This window comes from Pagrus major, chromosome 2, assembly GCF_040436345.1.
Source record: "Pagrus major chromosome 2, Pma_NU_1.0".
NCBI classification, from domain to species: domain Eukaryota; kingdom Metazoa; phylum Chordata; class Actinopteri; order Spariformes; family Sparidae; genus Pagrus; species Pagrus major.
The window spans coordinates 13479346-13506619 of NC_133216.1; the positions used below are offsets into that span (position 1 = coordinate 13479346).

The following is a 27274-nucleotide window of genomic DNA, read 5'->3' on the forward strand; positions in this document are numbered from 1 at the left end:
CATTGTGTCATTAATTTTTGAATTGAACAAGAGCAGGAAAAAAATAGAGAACTGGAATAAATTGACTTTTTTAAACACTGCAACACGCCGAAGACGGGTTTCAGGATATTCACAAACCGGTTCTGCAGGATTAATGTCACCTCCCACCTGATTTACAATCGTGTCTGCATGTGGCTTTGATTAATGTAATAATGAAAAATGATCTTCCTCCATCCCACCCTCTGTTGGCTACGACAGAGGCTGATATTTGGGCAGGAAATTAATGAGCTACAGAGCGGTCGGAGCGGCGGCTGCAGCCGGGGGAAGGACCGTTTGTCACCCTCAGATTAAATCCTCTGACAGATGACCCTGCAGTAGTGAATTATGAGAAATTCTAAATGACATTCATGGAAATTAAATAAACCCTGGAGATAGTGTTGCCTAGCAGTATGCACGGACACAAGTTCAGAGAAGAGGTAGATAAATAAGAAGCAGGTAGAGGTGTGAGCTGACAGTTTCATATAACTAGATGCATGTGGACAACCTAATGAAACATGGTGATACAGCTTGCCTGTCAGAGAAACCTGTCAAGTCTGCATGTCAGAAATGCCAATCAGGAGAGGTTTATAAGCAGTTTTATGTCATGACGCCCCAGGGAAATGGCTTTTAGGCAGCTTATTAGAGCTTAGACTTAAGCTTTGGGTCAAACATGTCATCGTGACACATTGTTCAAACTTTCAGTAATGGATACAAGACACTGAAACGCGTACCTCACTCTTCTTAAACACTTGGAAAAAAGTTTAAATGTACATTTTAGATCACCATAGAACTCACCAAAATAGAAGAACAAAGGTGGCCTTAACTTTGACGCTGATAGAGAGAAAAGCCCTCAAGCCGAATCAATTTTGGCCACTAGGGGGGCAAAAAAGCCCCAAAACTGGAGGACACGTAGCTCAGAAATGTCATTGACTCATGCAATACATAAATAAATGAAAATAATGAAAATAATTGAGAATGAGTTGGCTTCTACATGTCTCTGAATGGTTAAAACGTTATTTATTTATTAAGTGTAGGAGGGTGTAGTAGTTACACTTCAAATCTGAGTCACTTAATAATATTTTAATTTTAACCAGGGTTTGAAGATGCTGCAACACTGTTTTGCTGTGAAGCTCCAGGAGATGTTTTTTGGACAACGAAACTCCACCCAAAACATAAACTCCGTCTATGTCTAAGACCCATAAGATAACCCAGAACATCTCATTTCTGACTCCATATCATTTCTATGAGTACATATCATTTTCTCTCTGTCCCAAAAGTAATATTTAAATATTAATCTTAAGTCCACAAAAGTCCAAACAATTAAAAAATAAATTATTACCTCATATTTCTCAGAATACAACATATAATCTTCCTATAATCCTTTAAATTACAAGATGACCTTTTTTAAAACTGTTTCTCACCACTACACGTGAAGGCATATGTAATGACGTCATGGTAAATGCAATTACACAGCCAACAACAGCCCGGGGATAAAGACGGAGAGAAACTCCCCAGACTCCATTTCAAAATCACTCAATTTTGTAAGATGTTGAGTTAGGAAAAACTTTATAAACTTTTTGAAATGCTGACTTTGACAAATTCTTACCCATTCGGGCCTTCTTGTAAATTCGGCACATGCTAAATCAATCGATGGTCGTTAAAATACCTTGTTTCAGCACCAACACACCCTCTGCCCATGTGTGAAGCAATTTCCCTTTAACCGTCACTTTTACTCACAACGACGCGTTGCTTTCGGGCGCGCTCCCGCTAGCTGCTTGAGCTTCACGGGCACGCGCGCCGACATAAACACAACCGGATGGGCACACTGGCTGCTGCTGCTGCTGCTGCTACAAGCCACGTGACGTCCCAGCCGGGTCATGTGATCCGTCTGCGTCCTCCTCCGCTGCCGTCAACTTTTGTCCCGCACATCCCAAACAAACGAACATGGCGGACTACGAGGAGCGGCGCAGCCTGCTGGGAGACGAGGACGAGGGGCCGTCCGGCGGCAGACACACGGCCAGCGGACCCGGCAGACCGCTGTCGCCCATCTGCGACCCCAGCCACCTCCTGCACCGAGTGGTCGTCCTGGTGTTCATGTGCTTCCTGGGATTCGGTGAGTGGAGGCGAGCCATAACTTCCCTGTCGACACCCTGAATGCTTTATTGTGAAGATTCAAGTTGCATAAGTTACTCTTAGCTGAGAGAAAGCCCACATTGTGGCTCGTAACGTTGAATGAATGCGGTGTCATCATGTATGTGCTGTGTTAATTTGTTCCAGGAAGCTACTTCTGTTATGACAACCCGGCTGCACTTCAGACTGAAGTCATCCAGGTAATTCATCCTCTGTGAACGCACCATAAATGCCACAATTCACATTCACACGGTCCCCCTGTTAGTCATGTATTTTTTACCTAAAAGACAGATTAGGGAAGCATCTGTGCATAAAGAGAAATTTGCATAATAATCCAACCAGAACAGTCAAATTAAACTACTCATATGTGCAGCCATTAGAGATCATACAGCCTGGGTTTCAGTTCAGAACCTGATGTGATTTCCTCCCTGACTGCACCAGGATCTGGACCTGAACACTGCAAAGTTCATGCAGCTGTACGCCTGGTACTCCTGGCCCAACGTGGTCCTCTGCTTCTTCGGGGGATTCCTGATAGACCGGGTGTTTGGCATCAGGTACAAACACAGTTCTTCTACTTTGAGATCAGTGTGTGTTTGTGTTCAGCACAGGTGAAAGTGAAAGAGTGGAGTAGCTTTTGCGCTCATCATCTAGGTCAGTTTCATGTTTCATTTTTCTTTTTGTTTTTCAGGCTGGGAACAATTATCTTTTCCCTCTTTGTCTGTGTTGGGCAGGTAGGTTGACTTTGAAATCTAGATAGTAGGAATCAATAGGTAGAGAAAATTGGTGCCGATGTAGTAACCCTTTCTTTTTTTTCTTATGTTTGAACTTTTCCTCTCTGCCAAGGTAATATTTGCTACCGGAGCTTTGGTAAATCGTTTCTGGCTGTGTGAAGTTGGACGGTTCGTGTTTGGGTGAGAAACTAAAGCAACCTTATGTAAAAAATTTTACCTTAAAATAACAGTTTCTAAATCATGTTGATGGTTCAGTGTCTTGTAATCGTGTGAATGGTGTCTCCGCACAAAATAACCATTTCTACCTAGTGTTGCTTTAAACGGTGCTCCGGAGGGTGACTACTTTGGTCCCATGTATGTCAAAAAATCTGGCGACTTAACATTTTTATTTGTCGCATCAGTGAATATAGGCTAAATAATGCAAATGTGTGTCACAACGTCACAGACTTAAAGGCAGGACTACGGACGAGGCGTTTCAGGAGCAGTGTTTTCTGTGGGAGAGAGGAGCTCCTGTTGGCACAGACTTTAGGCTTTTTAACTTTCAAGACCTTTTACATGCACAAGAACGTACAGTTTATAAAACACTGATGGAAAGGGAAAAAAACAAAAAAGCATCATAGGTCACCTTTTAAAGCCCTGTTAATTGTCCGTTTCTCAGCCTAATGTGTTAAAAAAAAAACATTTGTTGTTGTTGTACTATTCCTTAACTTACACACTCCCTCTCCCTGATTTCCTTTTCCTGGGCAGTATCGGAGGCGAGTCCTTGGCTGTGGCCCAGAACACATATGCAGTCAACTGGTTCAAAGGAAAGGAGCTAAATCTGGTGTTTGGCCTTCAGCTGAGCATGGCTCGACTGGTGAGGACACCACCAACAGATCATGGAGTTACACTACAAACACGCTTTTCTGAACTGTTATTACAGTGAATGAACCAACTGTACAGAATACGTGTCATCGACACAGTGAATTAATGCATTGATCCTCCTCTTCACTCGTCTCAAGGGCAGCACAGTGAACATGAACATCATGGGCTGGGTGTACGGCAAAGTGGCGGACAGCGTCGGCTCTCCTGGACACACTACACTCGGAGTATCGCTCATGATAGGTAGATACTTTTTGACGCTTCTGCTTGAAATTGATGAGTTTGAAACATCAGGACTTGGATTACATGTGCTGCATCTGTAGTAATGCTATATCTTATCTGTGTAACTAATGATCTCAGATGTCACAGCCAGCAGACAGAAGGGAGAAGTGGTAAGGAGAACTAAAAGTGCTGCTGGCTGCTACAAATGAGTCACATGTGTTCGAAGAAGTGTCAGTTCTTAATAATTGTCTCCAGTTACTGCGTACACGTTCTAAAAGTGCTTTCACTTGTGTGTTTTCTTTTCTAGTTTGTATCCATTGCCACTTTAATCTGAGATAAATTCATATGAACAATAGAAACTGTCAGCAGTTGTAGTAATGTTTTAATCTTTTTTGTGGCCTTAGCTTCTGTAACCTGCGTGTTTTCACTGGTCTGTGCCTTGGTGTTGGGGTTCCTTGACAAAAGAGCAGAGAAAATCCTCCACAAAGAAGAAGGAAAAACAGGTGCTGATAACAAGATAAAGTCTTTGCTGTTATCTTTTGTTTTTCCTCTCTCGCTTCACTGGTTAATAACTACTGGAGTTACTTTCACAGCCTGTGTGGACCACGAGAGACTTGGTGTTATCTACCTAAAATTGACATTCTGGCTGGATAGTTCATTGACCTCAGTGCTTTCTCTAGTGTAGTGTGTCCTCTGTTCTCAGAGAGGCCGTTGCTCCTTTTTACAGTTGTTCAGGCGTGATGTGAAATAATACTTTTTATGACTATATATGTTTATAAATTTCAGGAAAAGCTTGAAAATGAGCCCTAAAAACACTTAAAGTGCTTGAATTTGACTTTGGAAAAGATGTAGGAACCCTGCAAATAATGCTCTCCAGCTGACCTGCTTGTTTCACTAATCTTCCCTTTTAGGCGAAGTGATCAAACTGACAGACGTGAAAGACTTCCCCTTCACTCTGTGGCTCATCTTCATCATTTGTGTGGGATACTACGTCGCCATTTTCCCCTTTATTGGACTGGGACAGTGAGTACTGCATCAGTGCCCTCTTATACACACACACACTCATCCTAATCCATCATATTGATTTTTGAATTTAATTTATTCGAACTGTACTTTTATGCTTATACTTGGCCAGCAGTTGATGTTGTTATATTGTATCATACATTCAGTGATCACTTTATTCAGCACACATGCACAATATAATGCAAGCCAATGCAACAGTTCTGCCATAAAGTCTACTTTTATGAAGACCATAATGTTTTTTTGGCGACCCATTTACACACTGGCATGCACCATGTGTGTAAACAGGGAGGACACAAAAATTTAATTGTTGGAAATGAAACATTTCCAACAAATGGAGCTGTAAGGATTAATTGATTAGCTGTCAACTATTAAATTAATTGCCAACTATTTTGATAATCGAGTCACCGGTGTGAGTAAGAAAAAAACAAATTCTCTTTTTGAATGCGAATATGTTTTGGTGTCTTTTATGATCTTTATGACCATAAACTGGATATCTTTGGGTTAGAGACCGATGTTACGACAGGACTGTTGTATTGGATTACATAAGACCGCTCAGGTGTATCTAATAAAGAGGCCACAGAGTGTATTTTTGTAATATCAACAAATCCAACCATGAAACCACAACCACCAATGCTTCCACACCCTGTCTGTGTACATGTTTATAGTTTCATTTCTTAAAAAAGGCTTAGTAGTTCCCTTGAACAGCCGTCCATGTATTCACAGCAAACACAGCTCAAACAGAAGTAAATACTGTCCACTATGTTCAGCTGTGGATTACCACCTCTAGAGAGTTACTGTACATGGCAGCAAGACCGTGTATTATTGACTCCAAACAAACAATGCCCATGTTCACTGTAATGAAGGAGAACGTCAGCCTGAGTTAGAGTGCAGCTCCCTAATGTGTGTTTTTTCATAGTTTTTGGACAACGGTAGAAGTCTGGCGCTCGATAATAAGATATTTCAGGCTTTGGATACACAGACAGTATTTGTTGTTAGTTTAATCTTTTCATGTGATGAAGGAGTGAAAAGGGATCACCAGACTTATCCTTTGTGCCACAAATGATTCAGATCTTTCTACAAACCTTTGCGCCAACAGAAAAAAAGGTGCTATGACCACATAATAATTCTGAAAACAGGGGCTTTGTTTGCCGATTGGGTTTCGTGCTTGATGAAAATATCTCGGTCGATTCTTGTCTCTGAGTAAATGAAACATATAATTCACTTCAAGGCGGCATTATGGTTAAATTGTGTGTTATGAATTAAATAAATAAGCTCCATTAAATTGGCACAATGCCTGTGTCTAAGGACAGATTCAACAGTGCAACAACCTCACAATGCTGTGTTGTCCATGAACCACAAAGGGAGGGAGAGGGAGTTAGGAATAGAAAGAGGTTTGACAAATAGGTTAGCGCAGAAAGAAACCAATTGAAGCCATCACAACCTGCATTTCCTTCACTGAAAGGCACTGTCGAATCACTTAGCAACTGACACGGTGTTTCCACAGAGGGTCACTGCTTAGAGCAAATAGTTGTTATGCAAATGGGTCAGAAAACAATATATGGAGGAGCGAGAGCCACCTGCAGCAGGAGTCGGCTCCATTTCTCCTCCTCTGGTGGTGACATCAGTGTGAAGGCTGAGCAGCAATGTGAGCCTGAGCTCCTGTCTTTTTATATTTACAGGGTGTTCTTCATCGAAAAGTACAACTTCTCCCCAGCTGAAGCCAGAGCTGTCAACAGGTAACTCACATCACATGTAACGGGCCACTGAATCATCAGGATTAGCATTTCATTGCAACTCCTGGTTTGGTCTGAATGAGGTCTTAGTCCTAATAACAGTTTTGGGAAGTAGTTGTGAATTTGTCCTTTAAAATATGTAGCTATGTCCTTAGTGTTCACCCTTCATGCCACTCTCTTATCTTCCTAAGCATTGTCTACATCATCTCAGCCCCTGCATCTCCAGTTCTGGGCTTTATGGTTGATAGGACAGGGAGGAATGTGGTTTGGGTGATAATAGCCGTGGTCGCCACTCTCACCGCTCACATGATGCTGGCCTTCACCTTCTGGAACCCATGGATCCCAATGGTAACGCACCTGACACAATGTTTATTTTGTACATTCATAAACATAAAGCTGTAGGATGAACTGAACGAGGGAAATCAATGTTAGTGTAATCAGTGAGTGTTTTTGTCCTACTTGTTGCAAACCCACTGATTTGCTTTGCAGGCACCTCATTTGTTTTAATTACATCCAGCTAAGTTGGTGTTTGCCTATAAAGAAATTAAAACACTAATTGTGTTGCTGTTTAATGTAAAACTATTCAACTCCCACTGGATAGCTGTAGGAGCTCAATATGTAGCTGAACAAACCGTTTTCTGTAGCAACGTAACTTAATGTCCAGAATAGTAATTGAATCTCACATCATTTTAGTTACTTTAACGGTGGTACATCATAAGCAGGAATCCTGTGGAGATATTCCTGGAATGTAAAGTAATGACAGCATGTGTGTCCTCGCTTGTTTTCCAGTCCCTGCTGGGTGTCTCCTACTCCTTACTGGCCTGTGCGCTGTGGCCCATGGTGGCCTTTGTGGTACCGGAGCATCAGCTGGGGACGGCCTACGGCTTGTATGTACCTCCCAACGAGAATGTTACACACATAACCACAGTTAAAACACACACAGTTAGGAATCGGTGTTAATTATTGATGTTGCTTAATCTTCTGCTTCCGTCCGTCAGCATGCAGTCGATCCAGAACCTGGGACTTGCTCTCATCGCCATGGCTGCAGGAGCCATCCTGGATGCCAGAGGATACCTGTTTTTGGAAGTGTTTTTCTGCACCTGCATCTGCTGTCAGTATTTTATGTCTGTCTGTTTACTTTCCAACTCACGTCAGACACTTTTGAGTGACTGTATTTGATTCTCAACATTGTTTTTCTTTCTTGCAGTTGCACTGATGGCCGTGGTGTCGCTCTACTTTGTGGATTATCTTAAAGGTAAGAGAGGACTGCAGCCTTCTCTCACCCCACTCTGCTGTCCCCTCTTCATATTGTCTCTGTTTTCTTTCCTTTTGTCATGTGACATCTCGGCACACCCCTCTTCTTACCGCCACTTGCTTCTTCCCTCTCTTTCTTGCTCCAGGAGGAGATTTGAACCGGTCAGCCTCAGCCAGAGCCAAACTCCAGAAAGAAGCCACTTCAGACGCAGAGTGAGTAGCTTTGACCCTTCTTCACCCTCCATCACTGCTTTTCCGCCCACTTACCCAACAATTAGACAAGCATCTCAGAAACATAATGACAAACCCACTCATATAATCAAGTGGCACAGGCAAAAATGGGATAGGAGCACTAGTAAGAGCCCCTGCTGTCCTTAGCCGACCCTGATGCAGTCAATTTCATCTAAATACCGAAACTGGTGTATTTACTATTCCATTTTATTGTAGAGTGTCCTGGGAGATAAAATGAACGATTGAACAGGTTATGCATGATTTTTAATGTGAGTAGTTACAGTTCATGTTTTCTCATTAAGAGACTCTCAGGTGATGTTTTTATGGATTTGTTCTTTGAGCCCATATTCTGCATCGACCACATGACTCGCATGCAGAGTCGCAGAATCATGCTTCATTTTACTGTGTATGTACAACAGTGCAAAGGAGGTCATGAGCCTTGTTGTCATCAATATGTTGTCTGATTGGGCTTTACTTTTTTCTTGAGTGGTTGTTTCAGCAAAACTGCTGGTGGCCTGCTGGTAATAAGGTACAGCGTGTCAGTTATCTGTCTGTACCTGTAAGTGGAAACTGTCCAAACTACAGGTGTGAACTTGGCTTTACTTATGCTCGTGCAAAACATTGTTTAATGAGCTTTAGCAGTTGACCTAACTAGACACATCTGCCATAAATATGACAAAAAGCTAATTAAACAAGACTTCCTTTATTGCAATCTAGTAAAGGAAATGGTTGCTATATCAACTGCTTATATTGTTAAACATAAATATTTGTACATCAGGGTTTCTGTAGGGCCTTAAAAAGCAAATAATCAGAATTTTCTACCTTTTAAAGGGGCTGGGTGGAACATTTAGTGCTTTGAAGCTTGTTGAAAGTAATGAATTTGCAGCTGAAGCACTTAAATCATGAACATTGGGTGTAAAGGCACTAGAGTAGCATGGGGGGGGGGGCAGTAAGAAAAACATAAAGCTGCCATAAAAAACCACAATCAAAAGTCTGCCATCACCCAATGTAGTTCTTTATTCACATGGGGAGCATCACTAAAGTCCATCCCCAGAGTGACCCACTCTGCACTTACGACGTCAACTCCTGCAGCTCTGGTAAGCACCCTCTGCACAGTGGATTAGGGGTTGTTTTACATGAAATAAGTCCTAAATGGCATTCATAATGGTCTCAAGAGGGTCTTAAATGAACTTGTTGAATCCTGCAGAGACCCTGGTACATACTGAACGTCACATGTCAATAGCTCACCACTTGTGGTTGGTTTATTTTGTGTTGAAACAAAAATCCAAACCACACAAGTACATAAGCTCTGGGTATCACTACTTTCTGTTCTCATTCTTGGCACGCAAGTGTTCTCAATAAGCACTGAGGTTACAGCTGTGTGTCTTTCTCTCTGTCTCTGATTCTTGTATCTAATCTGTGTAATCTCTATACACAACATGCTCTGTGTTGTGTATAGTTTGTGTTGTATGGAAATACAGACTAATACTCTCTGGTCTGTGCTGTAACTGATATTTTCCAGATGATGATGATGATGATGAGGGAACACACATGGTCCTGGGCTTCGGAGCCAGCAGGCTGCACTGTCCACCTCAGAGCTGTCAATCAACTGCCATGGGGCGGGACTGCGCTACTGACTCCGCCCAGTGCTGTCATCTGTGGCTCTTCCCACCAGAACTGACTGTCTGGACCCGCTATTGACATGACCAACCCTGTGTTGATAGCTTACTACGTCCCTTTCTGGACAATTGACACGTCTCAGACTTGACGCACTGACTTCATCTCCTCCAATATCCACTCTCTACTGGCTCCTGTGCGTGTGTGTGCATGTGTGTGTGTGTGTGCGCGTGTCAAACTTGGGCATCAACTTTTGTGAGTTACTGAAGATCGTTAGGATGCTTGGAGGGTGTTTTAATCATTTTAAATGTTGAGCAGAAGATGAGACTCTTATCCTGTGAACAGGTGCCTATATCTCTGATAAATAGTGCTTGATTTTATGACATGTTATTGGAGCTCACAATGTAGGAGTCCTATATTAATTCAATTGTTTTATATGTATATAGAAGTAACCTTGTGGACGTTTTTATGTTCCTTTTTACAAATTGTTTTCAGCAGGACTCTTTTACTGGCCTTATCGCGGACCACTCAGCAGTTCATTTATGTACATATCATCTGTCAGCATTCACAATAATTGCCAACCAAAATCTTCCTTAGGCAGAGCGAGTTCATGCTCAATTTTAATTTTATGCGTCATTGACCTTTTATGGGGGATAATCTCAAAAAGAGCATAGCTCTTTATTGTTTAAATCATTATCGGTCAATTCTTTTATTTCTTAATTCTTTTATGCGCTCCTCGCCGGGTTTGGAAGTTCATAAAAATTAATTTTCTGTTGAATAATCAAATGGCACATTACTATAAAGATATGAAAGATGAGACAAAGAGAGCGGCACACTCTACCCGTATAATGATATTCACAATATCAACTTCATACAAACTGTTTTATTAATGTGACCTTTTTAAAGAATCAGTTTCACGTTTTAAAATATGTTTTCTAGACTGTTTTGCTCGTTTATCAAACTCAGGTAATTAACTTGTGGTGAGCACTGCCCCAAATTGTTGCTTGCTTCATCTGAACGGTGAGGCAAAGTATTAATGCACTCTGTTTAACTCGCACCATTCCGCTAATGTGGAAAGAGATTTGTCTCCCTGTGTTGTTATCGGGGTGGCAGACTGTGGATGATAAACATTCACTACCTCAGCTGGGCAAATAACTCATCAAAACCTTAAGAGTAACTTAACACACTGAACATTGTCTTTTTTTCCTCCTGTGGGTTAACCTCTTACTGACATCACCACCGGATATCATGTTAAAATATTACTTTGGTGAAAGTGGAAGTCACTCATGAATAGTGCTTGAGTAAAAGTCTGATATTTAATGTACTTAAGTATCAAAGGTACTGGTAAAAGTAAATTCTCCACATATTTACATTAATGGATATATACTATAACCGCGTATCAGATTCTGTATTCAGCATTTCTCTAATTATTGGAATCGGTGAATCATTTGGCTCTGATGCAGCATGTAATCTGAAAAGTAACTTGTAACTAAAGTTTTTAAATTAAAATCGCCTCCAAAATGTAGTGGAGTGAAAGTATAAAGTAGCAGAAAAACAAAAATACTCAGTACAAGTACCTCAAATTTGTACTTAAGTACAGTACTTGAGTAAATGTACTTAGTTACATTTCATCACTGGAAATACTAAAGTACAAGTACCTCACAATTGTACTTAAAGGTGCAATATGTATTTAATTCATACTCCAAAGAAATGGGGGGAGCATATAACCAGAATAACCGCTAACTGCTGCCAACTGTAGCTGCTGTTGGCTTTCTTACATATTGCACCTTTAAGTACTGTACTTGAGTAAATGTCTGGTGTTAAGTTACTCTTTAAAGAAAAAAGCCCAACACACATAAGAAGACGGTCAATAGCGTTGAAGTTCAAATGTTGTAGTTGCACATTAAAATGACCATTGTCACAGCGACAGACACGCTGCGCTCCTCACCCGTCACTCACTTGCACTGTGGTGTTGTGACGGCAGTGCGGTCTCTGCTTAAAGGGCAGCTCCACCAATTTCAACACATTAGTGTGTGTTTACAGGTCATGGGGAGAACTACTGCATATGTGATGACGCCTTTTGTGGCTCCAGAGGAAGCTGCTTGTAATCTGACAAATTGTCTCCAGTGGTGTCACTCAGTTGCATTGTGGGTAATGTAGGCGGCAGGTTTTGAAAAAGAAGAATGTGTGGAATACAAAAGTGTGAAAAAGAAAAAGATATGATTGAGAAATTACAGAAGATCCCATGTGCAATCAAAGAAGGTGAGATTAGAAGGAAAGTCATTTGAAAATAGTCTCTGTTTGTTGAACCAAATCACATTTGATACCAGGTTGTTGACGGAACAATTACATTTAATTAAACACACGTTTTTGAAAGCATCTGCGTTCTCTTGTTATTGTACAACTTTGTTTGTGGTAATAAGTTACTTTCACTGTGGGCGATTAATCCTCTTGGTAACATCAATATAACTGCACTCATGTCAGTGTTTGCTGTAGAGATGGTAAAGATGGCGACGTTGTTATTCCTGCAGGATTAAAAGGCGACCCAGTAAGCCGACAGAGGGTGATCTCGCTAGACTAACACCCATGTCTGCTTTCGGCTTACGCAACCGGTACCTCTCCAGGCTGGGCGCACAGGTATGCACACACACAGCACTTATGATTAGACATAACTCAAACAGAAACCCATTTATTTTTACATCCAGCCTATATAATCTTGACACTGGCATACATTTGCTTTTTTTTTTTTTGAAAGAAGGCCAGGAGGGTTTGTTTTACAGCTTCACTCTATAATTAAACACAAGTCTCTCTTCCACTTTTATCTGCGGTCTTTGGTTTTCCTATTCACTGAGTCTTTCTCTTCCTCTCTGCTCTCAGCTCCCCGACCACTGCTCTACCCATCTGTCATCACTCGCTCACAGGAGTGTACTGAAATGATGTCCTTCACTCCCTCTGTGACTAGAGATGATTATGCACTAAAAAAGAAAAAGGAGGATGCTTGCAAAGTCTCCTTTTTGAACAAGACGTCGCACTTTATTTTGCCTTGAGTGTATTTTTAAATGACTGTTCTGGGTGTTAAGACGGGTTTTGGTTTAATGACTCTAAAGATTTTTTCTTTTGACTGGAAATTTTAATCAGGAGAGAATCATCTTCATTGACTGATGTTTTTAATGCGTAAACAAACTAAATAAACAAACTCTATTGGTTTTCATGACTGAATAAACAAGCTGACCTTAAAGGACAACACAGTTTGATACTGTTTTACATGTTTATATTTGGCGGACCCTGCCACCTTTCTAGCTTCAAACAGTGTTGTGGGGACCTTATTTTCCTCTGAGAACAGCTTGTTTATTCAGTCATGGACAATATAAATATTTCTGAGGTTATATTTGTTCTCCAAAACGACATAGTTCCCCTTTAAGGATTATATTTGACTGGATCTTCAGCTTTTTTCCTTACTTTTGAACAAGAAGATGTTTTCCAGGAGATTTTTGTATCATATAAAACTGGACTGATGTTTTTCCCTGTGCAGACGACAGAGGGCGCTAATTCCCTCAAGAGTTTAATGTCACCTCCGGCCACAGAATCAGATTTACAGGCTCAGTATTTGCAGTGTTAGTTGCAGGTTTCTTAGTTTTGCTGAACACTCAGGTTGTGTAAGTTGCAATAAGTTAGAGTAAGTCAACGTGCCTCACGAGTGAGTGACTTCTGTGACCTGTTGAATGTTGTCAAATCCATTTTTATTGTATTTAAAATAATAAAAGTTACAAAACACAGCTTTTTTTGTGGGTCCAGTCTTAATGTTACTGCTGTTCCTCTGATGGATGCCCTCTACCCTCCGGTCCTGTTCGTGCTCACTGCCTCCACCACACACACGCTGGGCTGCACCCTCTTCCTCCTTCTCCACAGCCAGGCCCTCACCTTCTCCCGGTGGCGCCCGGAGCCAAAAAAGTAAAGCAGAGGATTTGCGCAGCAGTTGAAGCTCACCACGGGCTTCCACACCTTAAAGGAGATCATGACCACGTTCACAAGTTCACAGTCTTCGGGCATGTAGACCCTCACGAACAGGTAGACGGTCCGAGCGACGTGATAAGGCACAAAACACACCACGAACATGAGACACACGGTCACGAGGGTGCACAGGGACTTGTTGCGCATACGAGCAGTCCTGGCGTTGTAGATGCTGTCCGCGGCCCTGCAGTACAGCACCTTCATCATGGAGAGGTAACAGGTGATGACGATGAAGAAGGGGATCAGAAACCCCACTATGGCTAGAAATAATCCATAGGGGAAGTAAACTTTAAACTGCGCCGGGTCGGTCATTTCAAAGCACACGGTCCTGTTGTAGATCACCCCCGTGTGCGCAAAACCAAGTGTGGGTAAAATCTCCGCGGTGGCCAGGATCCAAACTGAGCCTGACGCAAAGAGCGCGACTTTCCTGGTCCTGATACGCACGGCGGCGATGGGGAAGCACACTCCGATGAAGCGGTGCACGCTGACGCAGGTGAGGAACATCATGCTGCAGTGGAGGTTGACGAAGAAGAAGAACCTGACGCTCTTGCAGATGATGTTGCCGAAGGGCCACAGGCCCCCCATGGCGTTGCTGATGATGAGGGGGGGCAAGGCGAGCACGTAGAGGAGGTCCGCCATGGCCAGGTTGGTCAGGTAGATGACCGTGCTGCTCCAGCGGCGCGTCCGGCGGCAGACGCACCACAGCAGGGCGCCGTTCAGACTCAAGCCCAGGAGGAAGATGAGGCTGTAGGAGACTGGGAGAAGGAGCCTGAGGTAGTAGCTGGTCACTGGGCAGATTTGGAAGCGATCCATTCAAAAGAGCGGCCAATATCGAGGCCTAAAGCACCTCACCTGTCTGCCTCTCACCTGTCTGCCTCTCACCTAACCACTGTGTAAAGATGACGTCCGCTTTGTTAAAAAAAACGCCACATGTTTGCCCAACTTGTGCGTCCCAGCCCCACACCTGTGTGATGCGAACCATTATGACACCATATCTAGAACATGAGCAAATAGATTGGCACACGGTGATGCATTTCAAAAGCTTGGCACAAAAGGCTGAGATACAGTAGTATGCGGTCACCACCTCCCCAGAGAGGGAGAGCGGTGTGTGCGTGCGTGCGTAATAATTAACGCTGTGATTAAAGCCCCGCGCCAAGTTAAATGGCACAGTCAACACACGCACGCACGCACGCTCGGACGCTGTGTGTGTATAAATGTAAGAAAAGAGGCGCGCACGCTCAGCGCCCCATTGGCTGAGAGAATTTCTCCCCAAGTCTCTCCTCTCCGGCTGCTCCCGACTCAAAGTGCTCACTTCATCCCTGTCTGACCGCGCAGAGAGAGGGAGGGAGGCACAGCTCGTCATGCTGAGGAACGGCACGTACAGGTTAGTGTCACATCCACTGCCACACATGCACGCAAAGACGGGGTTTTATTTAGGATGAATGAGGAGCTCCGGCGCAGGCACTGCTTCGACAGGCACTGATGAGTAGATAAAAAAAAAAAAAAAAACCCTGCATGACGGCACTCTCTGCAGCTGCACAGAGAGGAGTACAGGCTGTTCACATCACTGAGAGCACAGATATTGCATATTCGGAGAGTTTTTCTTCAGGGGTCTTAACTTGAGCGGTGTCCTTTCCAGAAGCATGTACCAGGGAGAGGAGGCGAGGCTGCGCAGCGGGAGTCTGGCTGTGGCTCGGGAGAGGAAACACCTTGCTCTGTGCATTAATAACCAGGTAAGAGGCATTCAAATGGGCGGTCTGTTATAGAGTATATGTCATTCCTGTAAAGTAGACCGAACATATTATCTCTTTGGAGAAATTGTTGCGAAAGGAAGGATTGGTGTCTTCTCTGCTGGTGAGGGAACATTTCAGCCATGATTTAATTCACTTTCTGATCTTTTTTAGCAGCAGCAAGTTGATGCTGCTCAGAGGCTAAGACTCTCAAAGGGAAAGAAAAAAAGACTCAGATTTTAAGAGAAGTGTGATTCTCTGCAATATGACAAAAGCTGAGGCAACTATTCCCCAGAGAGACAACAGAGGAGTATCAGCACCATGGACAGTGAAACCTCCTGGAAAACTAAAATCCAGGAGCCTTAAAGGGGCGCTTTGTAGTTTTGGAGAAGAAATTCAAACTCATTATTGTAATATTTACAATATTAATGAGGTAATCATACATTTTTTCCCCCTATAAGTGAATAAACAAGCTGCTCTTGGAGGAAAATAAGGTCGAAGCTAGAGAGGTGGCAGGGTCCGCCAAATATAAACAAAGTAAAACAGTACGAAGTTGTGTTGTCCTTTAAGGTCAGTTTGTTTATTCAGTCATGAAAACAAAGAGACTTTGTTTATTTGGTTTGTTTAGACATAACAAAATGAGTCAATGAAGATCTTTCTTCTTTCCCCAGAGCTACGCAGCGCACCTTTAACTGCTTTGAATTCTACTTCTCTTACTCACCCATTCAGAATGGCACAGTTGGCTGAATTCAATATGGTTTTGGCAAATTGCTTTTTTTCCCCGTCTTGGCTCGAGGCCACTTAAAGATTTTTATCATGGCAGCAGCTGAAAAGGTCTCATTAATACTACATATCGTACCTCCCGCTGTAAATGACTTCATTATCAGCGGGGAATGGTTGGAGGATGGAGCTTCAGCTGCTCAGCCGACTGAGGTGGCGTTCCCCGTCCTCCTCAAGTTTGACAACAGGGCTCGTGTTTAAAGGGACACTATGTAGTTTTGGATTGACTGATTCTTTTTAATGCCCAAACAAACTTAACCAACAAACTCTCTTCATTTTCATGACTGAATGAGCAAACTGACCTTAAAGGACAACCTTACTGTTTTATTTTAGTTATATTTGGCGGACCCTGCCACCTTTCTAGCTTCAAACAGTGTTCTGGGGACCTTATTTTCCTCTGAGAACAGCTTGTTTATTCAGTAGTAAAATAAATAAACATTTCTGAGTTTGTATTATTACCTCATTATTATTGTGAATATTAAAAGAGTTTGAATTAATTCTCCAAAACTACACACTGCCCCTTTGAGTGCTTTTCAATCTCATTAAGTCGGTTTGTTGTACTCGGCCTCATAATGTGACTCAGTTTCGCTGGAATCAGCTCTAACAGAAGTATGTGGTGTTTTTCCTGTGTGTGCTCGGGTGAGTGTAGGTGCACAAATTCACCTGGTTGTATTGAGCTCCTGAATATTTAATGCCAGTGATGTAGTGCTGCACATTATCGGCGGCTGGGGATATTGAGCGCGTGAGCACTGAAAGCACTGTTCCATCACAGCTTTCGGCTCACTCTGCAATATATTATGAAGGTGCAACACACACGCACGCACACATACACTTCTTCATTGCATGTTCGTTTAAACTTTCCCATTTTCACTCCAGATTTGTTCCAATCCGTTTCCACTGCACCACCACCATGGGCAGGATTTCATTAGTGAATTCTCCAAAAAATTACATTTTCCAAATTGATCCAGCTTAACTCTTTCAGAGGAGGTTCATGTGCGACTGCTGCCGAGGAGGACGTGAAGAAGAAGAAGCTCGGCGGAGGACTAAGCAGTAATTGGCGTGTGAAATATGAGCGGGGATGGAAATGCAGGTTATTGGATATGGAGGGCTGCTCCACTTGCTGTGTCTGTGTGAGTGATTCAGATTCATTGTCGAGGCGTGAACCCCCCTGAGAAACACATTAATCTATCCAGCTATTACCCCATAATCAATGGGACAGCTGGATTTTACGGCCACGGGCCCGTGTTGTTAACCATTTTACACAGAGCTTATTTAAACAGCATCCCGTAGGGGGGGTCACGTTTAATGGGGTTAAGCATGAAATACACAGTACAGGTGACATTGTTGACACAGCACTTGCAGCTTGACTCTTGGAATCGTTCATCAATATCTCGCGTGAAGCCCCTCGTTGCAGAAATGTCCCAGTGTTTCCAGGATAATCCAGCGTGCAGGGGGGCATCAGTTCACCGAGGGAGTCAGACACACATGCATGTAATATATAGAGGGATGTATAGTGGGGAGTGTGATCCCAGGGAAGGGTGTCATATTTCAGAAGCGCATTATCTTCTCTCCCCCCCCCAGTGGGACGGAGCTGTGCTGAGTGCTGTCTGCGCCAGCTCGCTCAAATGCCCCACGATTGAGACGTAATAACCTGCGCATGGAGCGAGATGAGCCTGCACGCTGACAGATAGGTGTCTCTTGGTATGCCACGGTCATATGATGAAGAGATGTATGTCCTCTGTGTGTGTGTGTGTGTGTGTGTGTGTGTGCTGGTTCAGTGCCACAGAAACACACACACACACACTTCTGCCAATTTGTAGTCATTCACATCCCATCCTATTACCATGTCTTGGAAGGCTGGTTCGGTCTAAATGAATGAGTTCAGTCTTTGATCACTGAAAGAAGCCCCTTCAACGATGATGGCCGTGTGTGTGTGTCTGTGTGTGTGTGTGTGTGTTAACATGCTCTCACTCCCTCCCTCCCTCACCATATGTTAACCAGAGCAGCAGCCTATTGGTTAATAGTAGCAGAGGGGGGAATAGTCCCAAGTGCTCCATTCGGCATGTTGATAGACTGTAGAGTCATTTTCTCATTCTCGCACCTTCTTCATCTCCACTCGTCATCCTCAACCCACCGCCACACATCTTCTTGGGACACATTCTTCTTCTTCTCTCCCAATTTTAAATGAAGGCATTAACTCCTCTTCCTTCTTATTGATAGCCTCTCGCCTCCCTCAGTGCACATCCCAGGTACACTCTTTCCGACCTCCTTACATCCTTCACTGCAGTACCGTCAGCTCAGTGTAGGTTTGAAGACTTCAGCTCTGTCTGCATTAGTGCAGGGATGATTAATTAATCAACCCGCAATGATTTTGATAATCAATCATCGTTTATCAAGCAGAAATGCCGAATGTGGCTGTTTGATATTAGATTAGGCCTGATTGGAAGGGAACTGTTGGGCCTTGGTGGAAATATGCACTTAAAATGCTTTAATGCTCATAAACCACATCAGTTTTTCATCTGTATTCCCCCACGCTCTGTTTTAGCTCCTGTCTCTTTAAGGCCCCCCCCACCACCACCACCAAATATCCAGTCTGCTCTGATTGGTCAGCTCACACATGTCTGAGCCAGCACAGCTAACGACAACAGAGCAGCTGTGCTCAATCAGTTCTTAGGTGCCAAACTAGCCACCATGCATAAATAAAGCAAATGTGTGACATGGTGATGCAGTGTGATGTCACAAAGTCACGGAATTAAAGTTTTCTGTGGTAGAGAGGAGCTCCTGTTGGTGTGGACTTGGACCTTTTAACTTTCAAGCCTGTTAAGTGCACAAGAACCTCTATAAACACTGAAAAAAAGGAAAAAAATGAAAAAGCATAATATGTCTCCTTTAAGGTCTGAGAACTTGTGATGTGAATTCTTCAGCTTTTGTTAGATTTTCCAGATAAAACCATGAATGGGAATAAAAGATCAAACGATATCTTGATAATGACCTCTAGTGCAAACTTTTAAAAGGGTCCTCTAGGGCAGCCATTTCTTTGAAATCCTACCTATAAAACCTGTGAAAGAAATGGCTCTGTCTGTATGTGACAGACAGCTTCCCCACAGATATGAAATTAACCTCACATCTGTATGTTGGCATGGCGTCGCTGTTTCTTATCTGTGCCTCATAGGTCAGTTTACACCTCCTGCCTGGTATTGACGGCTGTGTAACTGCAGCCGCCTGTGTGAATGTATGGGCTCGTACGCGCTGTTATCTGATCAGTGTGAAACTGCTTTCTCACCGCAGCTCTCAGTCAATGAAAGTTTATCATTCTGATTCTTTGTCAATTTACGCCCCCAGTTTCTTTTTCTTTCCGTCTCCTGCTCGTGTTGCTTTCCTCTCTACTAAAATAGGATTTAAAGCTTTGGGTAAAATTACATCAATGCATTTATTTCCTTCAACAGAAAGTACTTTATTTACCCCGTAGCCATAACGGTAAGAGAACATTTCAAATCATGTTATCTCACGAGCACATCAGTTACACCTGCATCTCTCAGCTGGCTCGTTTTCTAACTCAGGTGAAAGAGTAAATGTTGACTTTCATATCACTCCCTGCACGTGCTGCGCATGTAAATTGATTTCCAATGTTCCGATTAACGAGCATCTCCACTGCCACGGCTCCTCTCCTGATTGGACATTTCCCCGGGCTGATCGGCGAGTCGAGCTGCGGCTAAACAGCCGATAGTCTGATGCAGATCACCGCACTGCAATCAAATCCTCCGAGATCAGATTGATGTGTGTGTGTGTGTGTGTGTGTGTTTACATGTGAGTGTGTGATGGTATGTGTGCATGCAGGCGTGTTTTCTCTCTCAGTGCACTCAGGTGTGTGTTTCTTGTGTTTGTGTGCGGGAGTTTATCCCACTGAGAGAACACACTATAGTCTGAAGGGCACAAAGAGCTGACCATCACACACACCTCAGGGAATAAGCTTTTGTCTTTCTCTCTCTCTCTGTGTGTGTGTGTGTGTGTGTGTGTGTGTGTGTGTGTAGACATTCAGCCGTGCCTGCCATCGATCTCTGTGATAGAACTAGGACTCTAGGAAATTATGATTTTAATAACTCATAAATTAAAGGGCAGCTGACTTTCTGCTATGTGCTGTTGTTTTTCTCTTCCCTTCCTTCCTCTTTTCCTTCCTTCTCTCATTTTTCAGTGACATAATGCTGATTACTGTCCACCTTCACCTTCTCCAGCCTCTCACTCTATTGATTGCCCTTATTTTTGCTATTGAAAATAATGCGATTAAGCTGTTTACACGCCGGGCAGAGGAGGATTAGTTCTGTTAATTTCCCCGTTCTCATGCAATCATGTATTCAGCTATTGATTTAATAAGATCGTCGTGTACCCTATATGCTAAAAGTAATGTGTTGGTCCTGTCATCGGCTCCCTTGGTGTTTCTATTGCTCTCATATAACTTTAGTGCATTTGATCCGGTCCAGAGACCCAAGACATTATTGTTGGTTGTAAACACACAAAAGACAGTGGCTGTAAAAAATGAGTAAACAATAATAGCGGCTGCAAAGAATGACAAACACACAAAGGCATTGGTTTTGTTTCCTCCTTGTTGGATTTGGACTTCATTTCCTGCATTCTGCTTTCTTCCTGCACCTTTTCTGCATTAATTTGTGGTGGACATGCAGGCCGGGCCACTAAAGCCAACAGAGGTTCCCAAAACAGTGTACTCTGTGATTATCTGCCATAATTGAGTTTATTGTTTTTTGAAGGGGAAAGGGATACTTTATATGTTTAGTCGGCTTTTTGTTATTCCCAGTAATTGAAATGAACATTTTAGGAAAAATGTCTGCATTATTTTGGTGCATTTTGCTAGAAAACAGCTAGAAACAGCCCTCTGGAAATGTCTTTTATTTAAGTACAGGAATACAAAACAATTAGGCTACGTGTATAAAATCCAGTTGATGAAACTCACATTTGAATGTCATCAAATCCCACCCTGCTGTTCTTTTGACTCTCTTTGGCCAGCTGCTGCGCTGCTAATGCCAAATAACCTATTTCCACAGCGCTTCTCCAGTACTGGAGAAAGTTTTGGCTGCACCAGTTACCATTGCGATATGGGGGATAAAACATTTTCTGTAACATTCCAAGTATAAATGCTCTGAATGTTCAACCAGAAGACATTTGGTTATCATAAAGTCATTAAGATGTATTACTGTGGCCCTCTCCCTATTTGTATATTTCAGCATAGAGAACATTTTTCTTTAAAATGTATTTTAATCACACATTTATTTTATCATTCACCGGATTAAACACCACCATTGTCATTTGTCATGGATTCTTATTTTAGCCCGAGCATCTGGACGGAGTCGACAGTTAATACAGCACAACGCCTGTTGATACTGTTATGTTTTAAACCCTCACTGGCCTTTTGCCTGGCATCCTGAACACTTAATCTCTACTGGCTTCGGTGAGAGAAGACGCAAGAACATTCAGAACTGTTGAAGTAATGCAGCAACAGTACACAGTCTGTCTGGACTACATGTACCCAAGTGTACACTACATAAGCCGAGATCCACACAAACACACAAATGTAACCAGTGCAATGATGTGTTTTACACAGTTTACTCCAGTTTAAAAAGGTGACAATATTTATTGGGGTTTATGGACAATTTAAAGGGGCAATATGTAAGGGTTTTGTTAAAACATTCAAAAATGTGTCAAAACCGTCAGCAGAATGTGAAGAAATAACAGTTTAGAAGTTATGACGTCTATTTATTGTGTTGCAGAGAAGTTAGCATGCTAACCAGCTAACCCCAGTCTGTCCCGGTCTGAAGCTCCTGGTTTAGCAGCGTAAACATCAACACACATCTGGTCCCCAATCTCCTAGTCCGGCCCACTAGCTGCACGGCTAACTGAGCTAACTAGCTAACAACAGCTACAGTTAGCGGTTACTCTGGTGACATGCTGCGCTTCATTTGCTTTGAGTAATGACTCAACAGGTGGCCAGTTCTTACATTTTGTACCTTTTAAACATTTTGTAAAGTTCAGACATTTTCTCATTCAGACAGAACAAAGGTGACATGGCACATTTTATGCTAAAACCTCCATTAATCAAGCAGACATGGAGCAAAATGAGCCCTAACACACCCCTTACACCTTTGATGTGGACACAAGCACACAAATACTCACAGCTTGCACCCTGCTGGCTAACAAACATGATTGAATACTAGAGATAAAGAGGAGCTGCTTTGCTGCTTTGGGAGCACATCCATCTGTCCGATCCCGTCGAGCTTCGTGGCACTGACCCCAGAGCTGCCCGAGAGGGGCCTTGCACCCTTGCCTGCAGCCGGTGTCGGGCTGGTTGGCACCTGCAGAGCACAAACGAGTTGCTATGCATCAGCAATAGCCTACACACACACACACACACACACACACAGTTGTTTTTTTTCCCCTACTGCTATGTGTTTATGATTATTTATGTCTTTGTTACAGGCACATAGAAGCTGCCACTCTTAAGGTTAACAAACAGATAACAGAAAGAAATATATATATATATTTTTAAAGAGCGGTTTTCTTCTGTTGCGTGCGCTTAGTTATGCAGCTCTGCCAGACAGACAGAATGTGTGGGTGGAAATTACACATACAGGAAATGCCGCAGATTTATTATTGTATCCTCCAGTGTCATATCTTTGGCACAGACAGTTGAAAACTTTCTTGACATATTGGTGCTTTTCATTGCGCAGGAAGAAGTGAAGAGGTATCATCGCTACTGCAACCACAGTGGCGGGCAGGCAGCTCCGAAGGTGGACAGGTAAGAGAACCCTCGTGTGTCATGGACAGCACTCGATCGATAATAGGGATGGTATACTGTAATGTAGAGCCGTCTTTCCCTTATTCTACCATAACAAGGCCTTCCTCTTGAACCAAAGCTCTACCTTGACATCCTCTTACCAGCATACAAGTGCAGCTGCAGCCAGTGTTCAGTTTTCTGATCTGTTTTTTTTCTTGTTATAATAATAGAGGCCGTCCTCGCAGGAGTGAGGAAGAGGATGACAATAGTCCCCATCGTCGTGAGCAGCAGCAGCACCTGGAGATCAAGGCTATTGTGTGAGTATTTTTTTCCCGAATATCTTTTTCTTTTCTACATTTTTAAACCAATTTCACATTGAGTGTCACCTACATTACCTCTGACCTTAAAAGTGCATTATGTTTGCTGTCCAGGGGGGAGAACAATTTATTTGTGGCTTTAATTCAATCATCCCTCTGATTAAGTTTCAGAGTCGGGGTCAGAGTGCACATCTGAGTTTTTGAACCCTCGTAGACCGCCATCGCCATCTAACACCATTTTACTTAAACATAGTAGGTGTAAGAGGGAAGGACAGGTCTCGCCTCAGGCTTTCACTTCCTCGAACGTCTAGGATTGAGAGGAGAAAGCCAATGCTTTTGCGTAGAGTTAACATGATTGGGGTGTAGAAAGGTGAGATGGATAGAAAAAAAATGGCAGAGGAACAGGAAGCAAAAGGGGGAGAGTAAAGGGAGAATAAAAGTGGAGAAAATAGGGATGGAGGAAGAAGAAGAGTGGGGGTATTGGTTTTGGAGCTACGAGTTATGGCTTAATTCAGTTTGTTCCATTCGGCTCAGCTGTCTCTCTGCTCCACTGGAGGTGAATGTGTTTCTCCATTGGGTAATTGATCCTACACTCCATCCTGGACCCTGGCGTCGGGGTGACTACAGGGATGAAAGAGAGAGTGGAAAGAGAGAGACGAGATGGAGTGATCCGCGGAGGTTGAGAGCTGGGGTGAGATGGGTGGGGAGGGGTCAGGAGAGTGTGTAAACAAGATTTAAAGGTAAGAGAAGTAAGAAGAGTTGGGGGAAAGATGTTGGAGAGGAAGGTCTCAGAAGAAGAAATTGAGATGTTGATATGGCCAATGGTGACATCATTTACCCACCATGTTTCTGTAATAGTGATTAAACTAATGAGTTATTCTACAGTTCAGAAAAATATATTTATACTCTCTTGTATCTTCCACCAATATTTAAAAGCATGGCGATATGTTATCACTTATCAAGACAGGAGGTGTTGTTTTATGCCTACGTGTCGACGACAGCTGTGGTCCGAGGCATCATGTTTTGTTCCCCCATCTCATGAGCAGGATATCTCAGGAATGCCTCGAGGGAATTCCTTCAAATTTGGCACAAGCGTCCACTTGGACTCGAGGATGAAATGATCAGAGTTTGGTGGTCAAAGGTCAAAGTCACTGCGACCTCACAAAACACGTTTCTGGTGAAAGTCATGACACTTTGTATCCAAAAGGTCAAAGGTCAACTTCACTGCGACATTAACATGTTCTGCAAAACATCATCCCCTAAACTACTCCTCCAACCAGGCAGCTCCACAGCTCATTTCAGCTCAACTTTCATTATAATACAAAGATGTCACTGATAAATATATTCTGTCCACTTATGTTCCCAGGATCCAGCGGGCCTGGCGTGCAAGAGGGAGCTGGCAGGGACAAGACAAGAACCGCACCAGCCATCACCTGGCCGAGACGGTTTCTGCCGAGAGCCTCCAGGACGCCGTGATGACCACCGATCTTACTCCGGTAGGACCGCACACAGAAAATCAAACAGACAACCGTATGGTGCGACACGAGAATGAGGCAGGCGGCGAGTGATCTCGACATCTTTAAGTTATCAGCTGTGATCTGTTGTTTGTGCAGAGGATGAAAAAAGAACGGGCGAGTGGATGCATGGATGGATAGACTAATAAAGAAGAGAGCAAAGGAGGGAACGAGGGAGGGGTGTTTACCTCTAGTGTCATCTGGGGGACTGCGGGGGTCGGTATCGGTGGAGGTGGATGGGATGCCAGCTGGCAATGTGCCCAGATCTGTAATTAGCCGTTAATTAGGTAAATTTTCAAAGCTGGTTGATTGATTAATGAAGTGCCTCTGCCCTTGTCCTCCCCCGTCTCACCCCCTGCCAGCCTCCTCACCCATTTCTGCTCCCGAGGGAGCACGGGGGGGGGGGGAGAATTAAACAGTGCTCACAGGGCATGGCAGCCAAACAAAAAGATCGACTGTATGAGCAGCGGATAAACAGAGAGAGGGGAAGGAGGGAGAGAGAAACAAAGTCAGGGGAAGGAGGCAGAGATGAATGCAGAGATGTAAGAAGATGCCTTTAGATCGCCTCGAGTTCTAAGTGACAGACGAGGACACAAACAAACACACACATGCACAGTCTGCTCTGCTGCTTTTTCAGTTTGTGTTGGCTCTCGCAGTGTAGTAATCACACTGACACACACCAGCTACCCACACACGTCCTGCCCACGCTCAGTGCAGAGACTCAGCACAGAAAAATATGATGTCATGTCTGCATGATCACTGGTGTGTGTGTGTCTGTGTGTGTGTGTGGGATGCATTTTTCCCACTCGCTGTTTAAGCAGTGCTGGAGGAAAACTAGATTCCCTTAGCAAACAGATGGGCTGATGTCCTGGTGTGTGTGTGTGTGTGTGTGTGCTTTGTTTTTAGGTTGTTTGTTCTGCTTGAAAGAGTTTGTTGTTCATTAGCACAGCAGCAAATGTCTTCCTAATTAGGAAGTTACTGTAACTTAAAAACCAAGATGACAAAGAATCCCCCACCGCCCCTCCTCCATCTCTTCCCTCTTAATGTCCTTTTTTTTTTTTCATTATCCTTATTGGGAATATAAAACTATGTATTAACTCACCAACCCACCAGTCCTTTCAGTGCAGTGGTGCCTTGGTAGGTGCTGTGGCTTTTATACCCTTCCCTCGCGTCTCCATTTTTAACAGGGTCTGGGCACCAGTGAAGTATTTTGATTGAGTATTTCCATTTAATGCCACTTTAAATGACTTCTCCTCTACATTTCATCAGGAAATATTTTATTTTTATATAAATATACATATATTTTACGTTGGTGTCGGAGGTTGGACTTCTCAGAAGCATACAGAAGCTGAAGATGTTATAAATAACGCTTCCTCATTACAATATCTTGAGCTCTGTTGTTGATTTTGTTAAGTTGTGTACTTACGTCATGCCAAATGTTTCCAAAAATGTTCAAACCCAGAGAAATCCACAACTTTAATCAAGGTAGAGGCGTGTTTATTTCGTTATCTGACTTCCAGGAGGGGCTCAAACAGCGAAGAAGGAAAGAAGTGAGCAAATGTGACTAAAAATAACGTGAAGTCGTGTCAGATAGATGTCAGATATAGTTTAACAATGACAACTAGGTCTTTTGTTTAACCCTTAAGATTTGAGAGACCTCAAGCAAAAGAAATCGCATCCTGTGTGCTTAAAGTTGGCTTATAATTAGATTGATCCAATAATAACACTTACAGGGGCCTAACTTTGATACTTTCAGTACACGTTGCTAATAATACTAACTTTCTTTACATTTTCAGTAAGGGTGGGACAAAACATCGGCAATATATCGTGATACTTCCACTTGCGATACGATTATCGATACGCTGGCACCAAATGTGGATATTTTATTAAAACATGCTGCACATTGAAATGATGGTGCGTGTGAACATGGACAAGCTGCAGTCAGTGCGTGTGATAAAGAGGCTACCGGGGTATTGCAACTTTTACCTGAGTAGAAGATTTGAAAACTTTCTCCACCACTCATCAACACACAGATTACATCAAAGCCTGCAACATGATCGGCTGCAGTGTTATTCTCTTCGGTAGATACAAGCCTCCAGAAATACATTTCCTGAATCCCTCCATCCTCAACAATAACAAATACTTAAACACAAACAAAACACATTTAAATTATTCATATATACAAATGAGGAAAAGGATAAAAATACAACTAATATTTACCTCCTAACGGGAATATTTCACCTACATGTCACACTAGACCTAATGTGCACAGTAATCCTTTACTGCTGAATATGGAGATCTTTTAAAAATATTGCTTT

The 27274-nt window shown here is 43.0% G+C and overlaps 2 protein-coding genes and 1 pseudogene across 3 annotated transcripts; 2 read left to right on the forward strand and 1 right to left on the reverse strand.

Annotated features, from left to right (window-relative positions):
- The first annotated feature begins 1871 nt into the window (after positions 1-1871).
- On the forward strand, positions 1872-13596 carry mfsd1 (major facilitator superfamily domain containing 1). 2 transcript variants are annotated; one of them, XM_073483147.1, is made up of 17 exons: positions 1872-2131; positions 2296-2348; positions 2590-2702; positions 2837-2879; positions 2992-3059; positions 3627-3735; positions 3881-3983; positions 4367-4465; positions 4874-4985; positions 6665-6721; positions 6910-7066; positions 7508-7605; positions 7717-7829; positions 7926-7973; positions 8119-8185; positions 12352-12457; positions 12698-13596. In XM_073483147.1, exons 1-17 carry the CDS (start codon positions 1963-1965, stop codon positions 12755-12757), a joined length of 1575 nt encoding a protein of 524 aa, XP_073339248.1. In that variant the 5' UTR covers positions 1872-1962; the 3' UTR covers positions 12758-13596. The 2 variants fall into 2 exon arrangements, with proteins under 2 accessions (XP_073339248.1, XP_073339241.1); XM_073483140.1 differs by lacking the exons at positions 12352-12457; positions 12698-13596 and adding an exon at positions 9726-12199 and having other exon boundaries at positions 1877-2131.
- Positions 13597-13600: 4 nt separating this feature from the next.
- On the reverse strand, positions 13601-14644 carry LOC141010302 (P2Y purinoceptor 3-like). The gene has a single exon (XM_073483182.1). It carries the CDS (start codon positions 14642-14644, stop codon positions 13652-13654), a length of 993 nt encoding a protein of 330 aa, XP_073339283.1. The 3' UTR covers positions 13601-13651.
- Positions 14645-14761: 117 nt separating this feature from the next.
- Positions 14762-25010, forward strand: LOC141019765 (uncharacterized; annotated as a pseudogene).
- Positions 25011-27274: the final 2264 nt, after the last annotated feature.